At 39.9% G+C, this 14,117-nt stretch overlaps 4 protein-coding genes across 4 annotated transcripts; 3 read left to right on the top strand and 1 right to left on the bottom strand.

The window, feature by feature from the left end:
* The first annotated feature begins 15 nt into the window (after window positions 1–15).
* LOC100646607 lies at window positions 16–2,419 on the top strand. Its single transcript, XM_012317465.3, has 2 exons — window positions 16–1,263; window positions 1,798–2,419. The coding sequence occupies exons 1-2, from the start codon at window positions 783–785 to the stop codon at window positions 2,217–2,219; spliced, it is 903 nt and encodes a 300-aa protein (XP_012172855.2). The 5' UTR covers window positions 16–782; the 3' UTR covers window positions 2,220–2,419.
* Window positions 2,420–4,391: 1,972 nt separating this feature from the next.
* On the top strand, window positions 4,392–5,819 carry LOC105666596. Its single transcript, XM_012317466.3, has 3 exons — window positions 4,392–4,995; window positions 5,093–5,152; window positions 5,240–5,819. Exons 1-3 carry the CDS (start codon window positions 4,629–4,631, stop codon window positions 5,479–5,481), a joined length of 669 nt encoding a protein of 222 aa, XP_012172856.2. The 5' UTR covers window positions 4,392–4,628; the 3' UTR covers window positions 5,482–5,819.
* A 126-nt stretch (window positions 5,820–5,945) lies between these two features.
* LOC100646727 lies at window positions 5,946–8,026 on the bottom strand. The gene is made up of 3 exons (XM_003401539.2): window positions 7,085–8,026; window positions 6,275–6,457; window positions 5,946–6,193 (listed from the first exon to the last, which is right to left on the bottom strand). Exons 1-3 carry the CDS (start codon window positions 7,371–7,373, stop codon window positions 6,045–6,047), a joined length of 621 nt encoding a protein of 206 aa, XP_003401587.1. The 5' UTR covers window positions 7,374–8,026; the 3' UTR covers window positions 5,946–6,044.
* Window positions 8,027–9,861: 1,835 nt separating this feature from the next.
* On the top strand, window positions 9,862–14,117 carry LOC100649900. The gene has a single exon (XM_048412343.1). The coding sequence runs from the start codon at window positions 12,043–12,045 to the stop codon at window positions 12,823–12,825; it is 783 nt and encodes a 260-aa protein (XP_048268300.1). The 5' UTR covers window positions 9,862–12,042; the 3' UTR covers window positions 12,826–14,117.

Below are 14,117 nucleotides of genomic sequence, written 5' to 3'. Positions count from 1 at the left end.
TTTCTTGTAAATTGAGTTTCACGTATCTCGTGTGACGCTCTGAACCTTATTCTTCGAACGTGCTAACGAACCATTATTACGTTAACACGAATTGATATTTATTCAAACATTGCTTTCTTCCAACATATCCACTCTCTATCGGTCCACGTCAATATAGACTATCGTCATTCTTACAATTAGTTTTATTCGTCCTTCGTGGCAGAATTTCTCTTCGTTGCTTCCCGACCGACGTTCTGACAGTTTAACGAGATTCGCCTCTCGTATTCTCGAAATTGACCTGCTCGGGTGCATCCGGTGTATCGAGGGACCCTCGATCTCTCGTACGAAATGAAAAGAGCCAGACGTACTTTCGCTGCTCGTAAGATCCGTCGAGTGAAACCGATTGTTCCGTCGCGTGTGAACGCCCCTTGGCGCCTATATAGTCGACTGATCGTGGGTGTTGGATCAACAGTATTGTTTTGGAACCCGGTCGCCTTACTTCCACTTCGTTCTATGTTCTTATCTTAAGAAATTTTCCATCTTCACGTGATTTCCTTCCTTCGACAACGAAAATGACGACGAATAGTTTCGTTAGGTGAGAATCGATTACTTTGAGGGAAAATGGATCGATTGTACGTTCGATAAATTTACTGAAACGCGAACTCTTTTACGCAGAATGGAACGATCGGCCTAGTCGCATCCAGGAAACTTCCGTCACGGAATAATCCATACGAAAACTTTATCAACTTCGTCTACGATCTTCTAAAAGTTTTGTTCTCATTTATGAAACCCATATCGTTGTCATGAAGCACGGATTGAGAAGCTCGTGTCTTTTAATCTTCATATCCACGGGTATCACAGCGATCATGGAGCCAACCGAGGAATCAATCTTGGCTAGCGAAGATCCAACCAGCTTCAACGAAGCTTTCACTGCCTGTTTGGCTCGAAAAGAATTTGGGACCTTCGAATGTGTCAATCGTGGTGCCTTAAGTGCTCTTCAATCGCTTAATCATAAGGATGATCTGGATTTTGGAAACGTGCACTTGGAAAGGGCTGACGGTCAAAGTAGACAACTTCTAGATTGGGATTACGATCCGAAGGATTTTGGGAACATCGTGAAAGCGACGACTAAATTGATTGAACGTAGAAGTCTTAAATGGAATTTAGATAACCTGTATCCAGGATTGCAGTTGCGAGCTGGACCGATGTTAAATGGGAATGGGATTATGGAATTCGTTATCACTGAAAGAGCAACGTCTTTCGGTGATAGGCAAGCTGGTCCAGGTGAATCTTAGATGCTCTATGAACTATTTTCTTATCAAATATTCTCAGTTTCTGTTCTTATCATTTGTTAATCGTCTGTACATTTGTTAGACGTCGTGTAGAATCTGTATCGTCCAGGCAAATTCTAGATGTTATAAATTTGATCAGTGCTAGGAAAAACTTAAATTATCTCGATTTTATGATAAGTAGTTCGTTCAACCTTGAAATAAGCGCGGAAACGAACCCGCGATTTCCAGGGTTCGCATCCTCGCTGAGGCGGCGTTCGCCATGTGCTACTTTCAGGAAGCACCTCTAGTAGGCAGCACGGTCAAGGCCATTCACGTTGATGAGACTTAACGCGCCATTCATAATTCTAGAATATTTTAATATTCATAGAAAACATATTACTGAAATGTCTATGACATTACGAATCTGATTTTCACTACGTCTGCTGCCTATTAATAGTTTCTACCGCTTTGAATATTTCTAGTTTTGCGTAACAAGGTTAAAAATGTAAATACGGCATATCTAAATCCTGTCATGCAACTTTTTCAGGAAGGCAAATGATGAGGCACCTGCTGATACCGTTCCTCTTAGGCTTCAAATTCAACTTGGCATCTCTAATTCCATTGCTATTTGGATTTTTGCTGATACTCACGAAGAAAGCTTTATTATTGACGAAGGTAGCACTGGTGATTAGTGGTTTGTTGGGTTGGAATTCTTTGTTGTCTACTGGTCCGCCTCATTATCCAGGGGGAGGATTCCATACGCATGGACACGAGATACCAGCCGGAGGATTTCCGTACTATGAACATTATAATTTCCATCATAGACCGTATAAGGTATTTCAGGGCAATGACTTCGAACCGTACAGTCAGCATGTGATTAGAGAGGTCGTCGACGTTTACGATAACACGGAGGAAGTGGGGAAGAATAAACGGAATGGCAAGAACTTCGTCTGGGTAAAAAGTAGCTGATGTGACCATTTATGCTTTCTATTACTGTGATCGATATGGTAATATCTCATAAAGAGTTGACTTCGTTTGAATGTTTCTACATAAAGTAGTCTGGAAAATGAAGAAGCTTTTAAATTCACACGATATTGCACAGTATTATATACCCGTTGCTACTGACAGGATGTATTTATTCAATATTACAACCTTTTCCATGAAACGTACATGTTTAAAATGAAACACTGAATAAAGCTTAACTTCAAGAACAAAATTATTCAGCGCGCAACCGTTTCTTACGTGCCCGTCCCAATTACACAGAATTTTCCTTCCTTCTTAATAAATATCATTGCTATTCTTCCCCATTTTCCAAATAAGGATACTCCTGACAATTAAATATCTTCAAACGAATCGCATTTAACTTCATCAACGTCTGAATTCCAGATGATGAGAATAATTAATTATGATGGAATCAAGGAGATGAATTAATAAAAACTTTGAAATTACACTCAATATCCTTCAGTAATAATCCAAACCTCAATAAACCCTCTTTAGTCGAAAATCCTCTCCACATTTACATCCTCTCCATTCACTGATCTCTGTTTCATATACCATTTCACATCATTTCATATCTCTCACTGTCGTTTTCGTATGCCTTTCGGAGTTAGTCCTAAAGGAAGGATGGGTTTCACTCCTTCGCAGATCCATCACTCTCAGTTCACTGTCGTGGCATGTAACTGTATCGTCGACTTCCTCCTTCGCAGGAACGTATCGTGTCCGGAAAACGCTTTTGCTCGTAAAGGTAATAGCGTTCATGGTCCCGTGAACGCCCGCGTAGCTTCAGCACGTGATTGCAGAGCTCCTTATGTCAAGTGTGACGATGAACACGGCATACATTACCAGGACGATCGACGGTCGACCGTAAAAGTTAGTCGTTTTCCGCCACCGCCACAGCCCGTGGCTTCTACTATTCTTCGTCGCTGTTTGACTTATTTCTGCACTTGGCTGCCCTGGTCGAACGTGCGTGACGACGGGATTCGTTACGATGTAACGGTTCATTCTTTTCCATCATTATAGAATTCATTATCATGCTTAAATCTCCCCGTGTTTAAACGCAGAAATCTTTTATAAAATCATTCCATCGTAAAAGATCGAATAATGGTGATAATCCATTTCCTTTGGTAATTGTTTTCCCTCGCTCGAAGTGGGGTAATTGTGGTCATCATCTACAACAAGAAACGACGAAATCGACGAGATAACGAGTAGAAAGAAGGGCGTCCTGAATTTTGAGACAATACTCGTTGTTATCTGTGTCGAGGTTCCAACGACACGTCGGAATTTTGGTTTTTGCCAGGCACCGTGATAAGGCTGTTAAGGTTTCTTCTTTCCTCTGGTACGAAGTAGGGTAATTGCGTTCGCTACCTGAAAGATGACGTACGGAGAGATGACGAACCATCGGACAAGGAGGAACGATAAATGTTGAGAAGAGTGTCCTGGATTTTTCAGGCTACAACTCGAACAGCCGTGAACAGTGGACATTTTTCATATAAAATTTCATGCGCGCATAATTGCTCCGGTCATTTGTCGGATGTGGCGCGTCATGGTCTGTAATCCGTGTCGGATTAACAGTATCTCGGCGAATCGCGTTAACTAATTCGTGGTGACTAATTCATCGACGTGCATAATTAAAGAATCATCTGTATGGTATGGTGCATCGTTTGCCGAGCATTCATCTTTAACGAATGCGAACACGAACTTTCGCCGCCTAATAAAAACACTTCGAATATGAAACTTTTCTATGAAATTTCTCTAGTTTCCTTTCGTTATTCAATTCTCGTTACATAATAAATTTTTATCCTATTACAAGATACTTGCGATCTTCAAATCATATCTGATTATACGCCAAAACTTCTAAACCGTAAATAAATTAAGAACTTCTATGCCAAAGAATTCTTATACCAAATCCTTTAGATTATTTATTAAGAAACAGAGAAACCGGTGATTATATATAAAAAATAATGCGTGAAACGCAAGGAACTTTATTCTAGCCTGAATTCGCGATACTCGTTAGAAGCGGCCTTTAATTTCCATTTGAGAGCCATTCCACGAGGGTTTCTGCTTCACTTGGCAACAGGGTCAGAGGGATACTTACTTACGGGGCTGTACGACATTGTTTTGGTTCAAGAGTCCCTACTCCTGGAGGAGGAGGAGGCGTTAAACAGCGCGTAGATCAGGTGTGAGTTAACGTCGTAAGGACAACTTGACCGATGGTAGGAGAAACGTGAAATACCCTTATATAAGAGCGACGACGCAGCGATTCGAATTAGTTCGCGATATTTTTCGAGCGGTTAACTTGATCGGCGTGGAATGTTACGCGACCAAATTTAAATTCTTCGGTGTTTCTCCATTTTATAATATCGCGTATTTTGAAATACGATGGGAAAAAACAGGACTCGTTACATCATTTTTATCACCCACTTGATGCTATTGTTTAACCTGGCGCTGAGTAAGAACGAGTATACCAAGTTATTCGACAAATGCGTCAGAGAGAAGAACGCCTTCGACTGTTTAAAACGAAAAGCTTTGGACATTCTGGATTCAGCGATCAACGATGATACCGTGTACGTGTTGAACGATTACGTCTCCATTGGAAGAGATCCTGCAGCGATTGCCAGGAGCAATAGGTCGTTCAAGGATGAAAATGGGACGGAGCTTACTCTGGATCAAAAGCTGGATAACAAGTTCTACGAGTATATTACTTCTAGGAACGTGAAGCTTACTATTCCTGGAGATGCGTTTCAAGGTATGCAGATTATTCGAGTTATTTAGATTATAAATTCCTTCCGAATAAAATTAAATTTAATTAAAGAGAATTAAAAAATTGGGTTCTTTACTTATAGGTCGAAAGAAGAAGGACAAAGGATACGGTGCTCTCATGATGGGTGCTCTAGCAGTAGGAGGTAAACTACAAATTAATAAAAAATACAACAAAAATTATAATATAAAGGTATCACATGTTCAGGTACTGGTGAATACTTAATTTTCAGCTATGATGGCGCAGTTAGCTTACGCTAAAATCGCGTTCCTCGCTGGCACTGCCTTGCTTACTGCTAAAATAGCGTTAGTTTTGAGTGCAATTATTGGATTGAAGAAACTGGTGTCCAGCCAAGGAGGTGGGGGTCACGAAGTGATCTACGCCACAGGTGGCGAACATCATGGTGGTGGTTATGGCGGAGGAGGATACGGTGGTGGCTGGCAAAGGTCCGCCGATGGTGTTTCTCCTACTTGAATCGATTAAATCCTGTGAAACTTAATTTATTTCATGTACGATACTTTATTTAGGATAAGCTAGTATAACGGATAGAGATGTTTCTCGTTTGTATATAGAATAAATCTTGACCTTGTCGATAGTTGTATCTGAGTGATATTAATTGAAGAAATTATTACGTGAAATACGACTACGTAATATTTATTAAGAGTTTAAGTGTACTTTTTAATTTAGATATTCTTAAGTAACTTGCTATTTGTTCAGAATAGCTGGTGAAATACTCTATACCAAAAATTAATAATATTGTATTTATTTAATTTATCTTGTGTATACGTCACCCATATATTATATAAACATGACATGAATAAACAATGTTAACAGAATATATATCTTCTAGTAATTCTATATATAAGTAGTTCTATATTTTCTGAGAACTTCGAACCTTTCTCATTTTTTAATTCAATAATAAAATAATAATCGACAAATTTATTTTGTACTTTTTATTATCCAAAATAGTTAGTTATTTATAACATTAAATATTTCGGATTATATATTTCTACATTAAATTCTAATTAATCGATTTCTTAGTAGAAAATTCTTCGTCGTTTCCGATAGTTATAACCATATTCCCCAAATCCACCCTGGTGGTCGTAGTCCACGTCTGTGCTGAAACTATGCTCGTAACTATGATATGGATGTTTGATTATCTCGTACGATACTTTCTCTTTGTGTTCTGAAAGCAAAATGAACATTTATTAATGCTCTAGGAATAAAGGAATATTCCTCTTTGTATATTTTAATAGATTTCACTCACCAAAGGCTTTCTTTAATGCGATTGCGGCTGCAATCACTAGAGCAACTTTGCCTACAATTAGAGCTTTCCCAGCAATCGTAGCAATAGCATTGACTAATACGTAAAGCATAGTCAGCTTAGACGCACCTAAGAAATACAGCAACATCTGTCCATACTCTCTGTTCTTTTTTCTTCGTCCAGTAACTGAGAAAACGAAGTTGTATATCAATTGTTAATAATACGGTTGCCGCAATACTAAATTCAGATGCACATCTATCTACAACAGAAACTAAAACATGAATAACAAAAAGCCTGTCCTGTCACGCGATGTGCAAGATTGTTTGTAAAGATAGCGTTAAAAGGAAACACTGGAACGGTAGCGTTAATTGAATGATTACCATGTGACTTAAGTAACTACTTAAAATCATCTTCATGAAACGGGACTTCATATCTCTACGAAGTGTACACAACAAAACGGAGCAAGATATCGTAAAAAGAATCGTTTGACACGTCTACTATGAAGTTACTCAGTGTCTGACCGGAACGTTCTCATTTTCCTTAAAGTAAGATGTCACGCGCATACGTAAATTTCGCAATGAAGATCTTTTATGAATGCTAGTAAAAGAATAAGTAAAAATATAAAATAAACGAACACAAAGATAAGAAAGAGTATAGAAAATATAGAAATACGGATAAGAGAAGGTATTAAATTAGATTTACATTCGAGTTAATTAACAAGAACCAAGTATCTATAGAAACATCCGAATGCTTCCTATCAATGGACACTTCAATTCTTCAATTATCTTGTTTTTATCACATTCTACGACTCACCCTGTTCGACACCAGGGTTAGCGTTCCCCAGTTCCTCTTTCGCAATCATCATGGATTCTCTACCCGATACTTCATTCCTTTTATCTTCAGTACGCTGCATAGTCTTGGGTATACATTCGGTAGAATTCTTAGAACCCTGACTGCAATCGATCGGAGTCGGCACCTCGTTATATGTGTTTCGATATAGCAAGGTGCAACAGCATGTGGCCAGAAGACCAAACAGCTGTACAACGAAGATCGTACACCGAAGCATGTTCGACGCGAACTGACCGGCCAAACGAATGGTCATTTTTATAGAAACAGATATAATTAGCGATTACGACATACAGACCGTGAATCTAGCTGCGGAACGTTTTTCTATGCAACTTGTTTTGCGGTATCGTTCGATCCTACGTCGCGGATACGATACATGTCTAGTCCGTTAGCAAATCCAACCTACGCTTTGTACTCCCTGTTAATTGCACCATGGTCGTGCAGTGTGAAAAAACGATATCTTGATGCATTGAAATCAAAAGGATCTGGGCTAATTACGCGAGGTTTGGAAAAAGCGCGTAATACGCGGAGTAACTAACTGTTAGAAGAAACATGATGCTCGAGTTACTGTTCTGTGGGATAAACCGTTTTTTGGTACAAAAAAAATTAATGTTGAGCAGAATATTGAACGTAACATCAAACACCAAGTGCCAATTAACATCTGTTACATTTTACTGCTTAGCTAAGGTCCATCTTCCATATTTTGAATTTTTCCACTTTTTCGAATGGAAAATATCATCAAGTAGCAGAAATTAATCAAGACCGACGATGAGTAGCGAGAAATATGTACTTGATGTTGAAAGTAGGAATCAAAGATTGGTTTTGTAAAGCATATCGTGGAGAACACTTTAAACATGTAACACTTAACGCGTCTATTAACCACTGCAAAGTTATCGTTGGAAGTTGCGATCGTAGATAGAATGAAACACTGTATCGAAACTGAGACAACTTCCCTAGCGCCGCCTTCCGCGTGGTTTATACGATAGGAAGTAGAAAACAAGGTTTAAAAGGTAGCACCTGTTTCTTCGGTAGCTTTGTGTGCCACTGGGCCGATCGAGCATCCTCGATTCACTGCTCCGAGGTATGCAGGATTATCCTCGTAGCTTGCGAAGGTCGCGGGTTGCGCGTGACTTAAAACTTGAAACCGTGCAAACAACAAAATTTCTCCGCACCTTGTTCCACGAAATATTTTCTTATGAAAATTCCATATTGGAGGTGTTTACTGTTTATCCACGAGGGGTTCGATAAAATAGGAGACAAGAACTTATTCTCATTAACTCATTAACGAGTAAAGATTATCTAATAAACCTTGACTATGAACCTCACGATTTAAGCATGCAACGTAAAACAAATAAATAGTACAAAATCCCACAACAACCGGTGGATGACTTAATGCACAATTTAAATCGGTCATCGTAAGATTACGCTTGCTGCTTCACCTTCGCCATTCAATTTATGCTGCTAAAGGCAACCAATAAACAATTTCGCGCATCAATGAACTTTCATCTCATGATAGAGATCCGAGCATGATATCTCGAGAAGTATATTACCACGAGAATCTATAGCAGAAAGCTAGCTCGAGACGAAATCAAACAGTAGCTAAACAACGAGCATAAATTCGTGGCTCTCTCGTGGAGCTAATGAGCCAGGTCAAAACCTTCCGAGCATCTGTTGCGGATGGCTGACCTGAATCTAACGAGTGCCGATTATTTGCCGAGAATTATTTCCGGAGAGTATTTTCTCGTCGGTATTGGATTAGTTTCTTCATCTTATACTTTGAAATGTTCATCCAGCTTCTGTGAAGTTATTAAATTTTGTGCCACGCGTGTAAATGTTCGTGTAAACTCGCGGAAAATAAATTACAAACAGAAATGATCGAAGAGATTCTTGGAAACGAGCTTCTACACTGTTTGACAGTGCGATAAAACAATGAGGAATTCAAAATGAACGATTTAAAGAATAATTGTTTAAAACATAATGTCAAATTAATTATAAACCAGAGTAAGAATTAGATTAAAAAATACATACGTTCAAGTTTCTATAGGAAATAATTATTAACAATTGTGTTGTTACGTACTATCATATTTATGATGTGAAATTTATAGCACTTTCAAGTTAAAGAATTTCTTTGTGTCATGAGAATTGTTAATAACGTTTTAGGAGATATCTGTAATCGTGGACACGTTTTCGTCTTTTAAACGCGTTCAGGCAGCTTTTGTATTCTGTGAATGGAAGTGAATCTTTGTAAAGCCATTTAAAAAGAAACACGCGGAACTATTCATGCTGTGACACTAACGTATTCGGTCATTAATTTCGCGCGTCCCCGTTTACTAGTAAACCAAGAACTTTCCTTCCCAACAATAAGAAACGTACCAGTGTCACGTTTAATACTTGATTGTGTTATAACAAAGTAGACTGCGTCTTCCTAGCAAACATGAACCGAATTTCTTAGTTTCTAAACATCAAATTATGATAATGACTTTATTATGGCTATAAGCATAACATAATTATGAAACAAAAAAGAAAGACATATAAATTATGGTATTAAAAGAAAAAGTAGCACAATGATATTATTACAGAAGAAAAAGAAATAAAGAAAGAAAGCTGAGTACCAAAATGAGCAACCACTATTACACGAACCTCCTAATTCTCAAATAGAACACTCTCTTTCACACATTAGCAATATTTCTAAGGTAGAAAAATAAGAAATTATAAAGCATAATACCAAAAGAGCAGTGTTTTTATTACATTAATTCAAACGAAACGCCCACTTTACGTACATATTCTCGATATATCTGAAATAGGAAAATAACATTTCCAATCATCACTGACACCTTTCTCACAAACTCACCGTAAAATTAGATCATAGCCAGACACGTGTACTTTCACACGTTTCAATGTAATTGCCATGATTCCTTAGAGCATCGGTTGTCCGATCTTGCTAGTGCTTTTACGCGTTGTGGAGATTCAGTTTTCGTCCTATTCTCTGCCACAGAATTCGTCCACGGCGATGTTTGTGTGAATTCACCTGCGTGCCGCGAATGTGGCACGCGCGTTAACACTGTTCGTCTCGGTTCGCCGCGACCCTAGCTATGGGATAATCGCTAAGTAGGTAAGCGAGCATCGAGGATGCGTCGTTGTCGCATTAGAGATGCGTTAACCTCGATCGGGTGTACACTAGTATTGCCGCGAGATCGGTACGGTGACTCATACCGTTCGATCGAACTGTTTTTCATAATCCTCTCAAAATTTCAAGTTCAACCCATTCACGTGCAGTTTGGTCGATTGATCTGAAGCATCGTGACCGTTTCTTAACGATTTAAGCGTTTCGCTGCTCTTTCTAAACTTTTACGCTTTACAAATAACGAACTTCTAAATCTGCAGACTTGGAAAAAACATGTTGAATATGGAAAATTAGAGAATATGCCCATAATTTGTCATCCGTAACCAGATTTTGACAAGAGAATCCATATTGTCCCTTATTTCTTTAGGTGGAAATTTAAGTCAGATTTTTATGAATATTTGGAATCAACCTCTATGGAAACTTCCAAGTACAAAATAGGGAATTAATGGAATGAAAATTGTATTCAAGTATGATAGCGGTTTAGAGTAAGAGAGTGAAGATCGTGAGTTTACTAGGTTCCAATAAATCTCCACTGTCTACAGGCGTTTGTTTTCCTCGCTGCGGACACGCCCAGCTGGCCGCGGAAAAAGAGGAAGACTGAGTGAAGGTGAGGAATTGCAGTCTAGTGCAACAGACGAAAAAGGTACAAACCGAGGTCTCGTTCTTGACGAGACGACCGTAATTTGCTCTCGTTGTTACGTGATTCGTTGCACTGTCTACATCTCAGGATTACACACCGAAAAACAATCTTCCAGACCCTGTTCCATAATTACAACCTGTCTAACGAAACTCTAATTCATCATTCACGGTGAAACGATTCAAATAATTTCCATCGCTCTATTACTACATACGTTATCCTAATATATTGCGTATTGTGCATATTACTGAAAATCGCGTCAAACAGGATTATCAATTTATTAATAGACAATGACCATTTATGCAAATTCATATGCTTCACAGATTCACAGATTAAATACGCGTATTTATCAAGGAAAACCTGATCAATAATTTCAATCAAACGATTCAAAGAAATTCTCGTGTAACAGCCGCATAAATCTTTCGATTCACTATAGACCGAATCTGGACCGGGATCTCGCAAGATACGGAGAGGAAGAAACGATAGGTGGAAGGAACACACGCGAGAGTTAAGGCCGCGGTTCGTCCACGACCTAAAACTACTTCCAACCATCGTGATGAGAGGTCAACAAGGTCACGGTGCCAGGCGCTTCTATAAGATACATCCTTCTGTACCTTATCCCCCTCCCTTATTCCTTTAGACATCAGCGAAACTTAATGTCAGGTCGTTCCACCTTTTTCTATCTTGATCTCGATGCTTGAGTGGGTCTGTGTGTCAGAGCGAATCGTATGCTCGCGGTGTGAGAGAATCTTCGCGGGGAGCGAGTGGTACTCGAGGAAGGAGATACATAGATAGAGTAAAGCGAGTGCGACTAGACGAAGCGACAAAGAGAACAACAGAGAAGGTTGGTTGTTTAGAGGCCGTTCCAGGGGAACCCTCAAGATGCGCGGGGCATTGTCATGTGTACCAGTGGTACAGTCTTCGGGCTGTTGGCACAGCTCCTTACGTGGGAGACAACTCAGCACGGTTCGCGAGGGACTGCGGATCGCTGGATGGTATATATTTGTCCGGGCGCATGCTGCTTACCGCCAGTACCCTGTCTAGATCCTGAAGACCGCGGAAGTGCGCTCAGTGATCTCGTGAATATTCACGTTCTTGTGACACAACGCTCCTCCGTGTCCCTCGCCGAGGATTAAAGACTCGCGGAAGATTATTACCAGGAGAATGATGAAGATGATAGATTTGTCCAAGTGTGTGTTCGTCTTGTTGGCGTGCTGTGTGGTCTGCTACGCGTCTTCGATAACTAAAGAGGAGGACAGTCTCATGGACAGGAGCTTCAGAGCAATGTACAGAGTATACGAGGACTGCCAGCATCGAAACATAGCAGTCTCGCCTTGCCTAAAGAAGAAAGCGATCGCGTTCTTCGAAAGATTAGGCAGAATGCATACTCTTCCTCTGTCGGAGAACTTTGAATTAATCAGGATCACGGACGAAACGCCGAAGAGTTCTGTGTCCGAATTAGAAGCCACCCTTGGCAGAACTATGTCCAGCAAAGATGAGATTCTGAACGAAATTCTGTTCGATCGAGTGGCTTCGCTGCTGAACAGCTTCAACGTTCAAATTCGATTGCCTAGAACCAGTCCTGGTGAATTGAAACAAGGCATGGAAGAGGGACGTGGTAAAATGAAGAAGATGATGGGCATGATGATGATGGGGATGGCCATGAAACTCGCGGCGTTGATTCCCATTGCTCTTGGAGTACTCTTCTTATTAGCTGGAAAGGCTTTGATCATCAGCAAGATCGCTCTTGTCTTGTCTCTCATCATTGGACTGAAGAAACTCTTCAGCCAGAAGCAGAGCCACGATCACGGTGGTTGGCAGCAGGGTGGCGGAGGTTGGGACAGGAGTCTCAAGAATGTTTTCGGCTCCACAGAGTCGTCGACGACGACGGAACTAACCCGCAATTACGCGCAGAATCTGGCGTATTCGGCGCGACATCAGCACTGATCGCAGCAAACGAGGGGAAGAGCAGGCCTTCCGGTTTCGTCCAGCGTGCATGGCACCTCAATGGTAGCCGTTCTACGTTCTAGACTGACCGACGTACTTACTGTGCATAGATGAGAAGATAAGTGAGCGAAAGAATGCGGATCTGATTGATAATTTCTAATTGATAGATTCAATGGAATCGTTAAAATAGGCACGTATAATAAAGTTCTATATTTATACATAAGATATACATCTTCTCGTCTCTGCACAGAAATTTCGACTAACAATTCTACAGCGACGATGCGATTTTCTTTGTTACATAGAGAGAAGTTCGTTGAGCGTTAGACGTTTATAGATTCTTCGTGGAAGAGAATATTATAGGCGTGAGAACTTCCACGAGAAACACCAAGTCTCTCTTCAAGAAATCGTTGGCGTTTCGATGTATATTGTTCAATTATTTATGAAGAAACATACGAATCATCTAACTCCCAAAGTTGATTAATTATTTTCTTCTAAATTTTATCCTGTAGAAATTAATTTGAAAAGTATCTAGGCGACGCACATAGCAGTGATCGTAGCCGAAATTTGACCAGAATGCGGGAAACAAGCGTGATAATCGTTAGCTAAATGTATATCATGAACGTCAGCGACATTTTCAAATGCCGTCACGCAACGGTCGATACACCCAGCTGTCACTCATTTTCGTTTCCCGTCAACCGGGAAAGCATTCGGCACGATAATAGCTACGGAATGGCTTCCACGCACGCGAGCTTCTAACGGAATCGAGTCGAGACATTTTTGCGTTCGAAACGACCTGTAAACAACGAAAATAACTTCTAAATCCGATTCGTAATCGTTTCTTCGCAAATATTCTGAGCTTCACCTCTCGAATAATTTAATTACCTAAGATACGAATTGTATAATATTTATTGAACGCCATGATATTTATTACTACGATATAACTATTGTTAACCCATTGATTTTTGTAACATCGACTTTGCCGATGGATCAAGACTGAGATCGAATAAACAGGCACGTAATCGACGTGAATAAGGAAGATACAACGATTTAATCATTTTTATCGCTTATTCTTTCGCTATACAAACGAGATACATAATACGTTACATTCTTACGTCTACGTCCGATAGGATCATGTAGTTCGCGGCAAGACGATACGTGTTTGCGATTTGCGCGATCGAGAATTCAAAACTAAATGCATCGACCGATCGTGACGATCGTTCTGTTACCGAAAGGAACAGTATCGATCTCGTTCTTTGACAGCGGTGTTGTTCTCACTTTACTTTCAAACCGAG

The sequence above is a fragment of the Bombus terrestris genome, chromosome 15 (assembly GCF_910591885.1).
Source record: "Bombus terrestris chromosome 15, iyBomTerr1.2, whole genome shotgun sequence".
Taxonomy (NCBI): Eukaryota; Metazoa; Arthropoda; class Insecta; order Hymenoptera; family Apidae; genus Bombus; species Bombus terrestris.
This window is presented reverse-complemented; position numbering and strand designations above follow the sequence as displayed.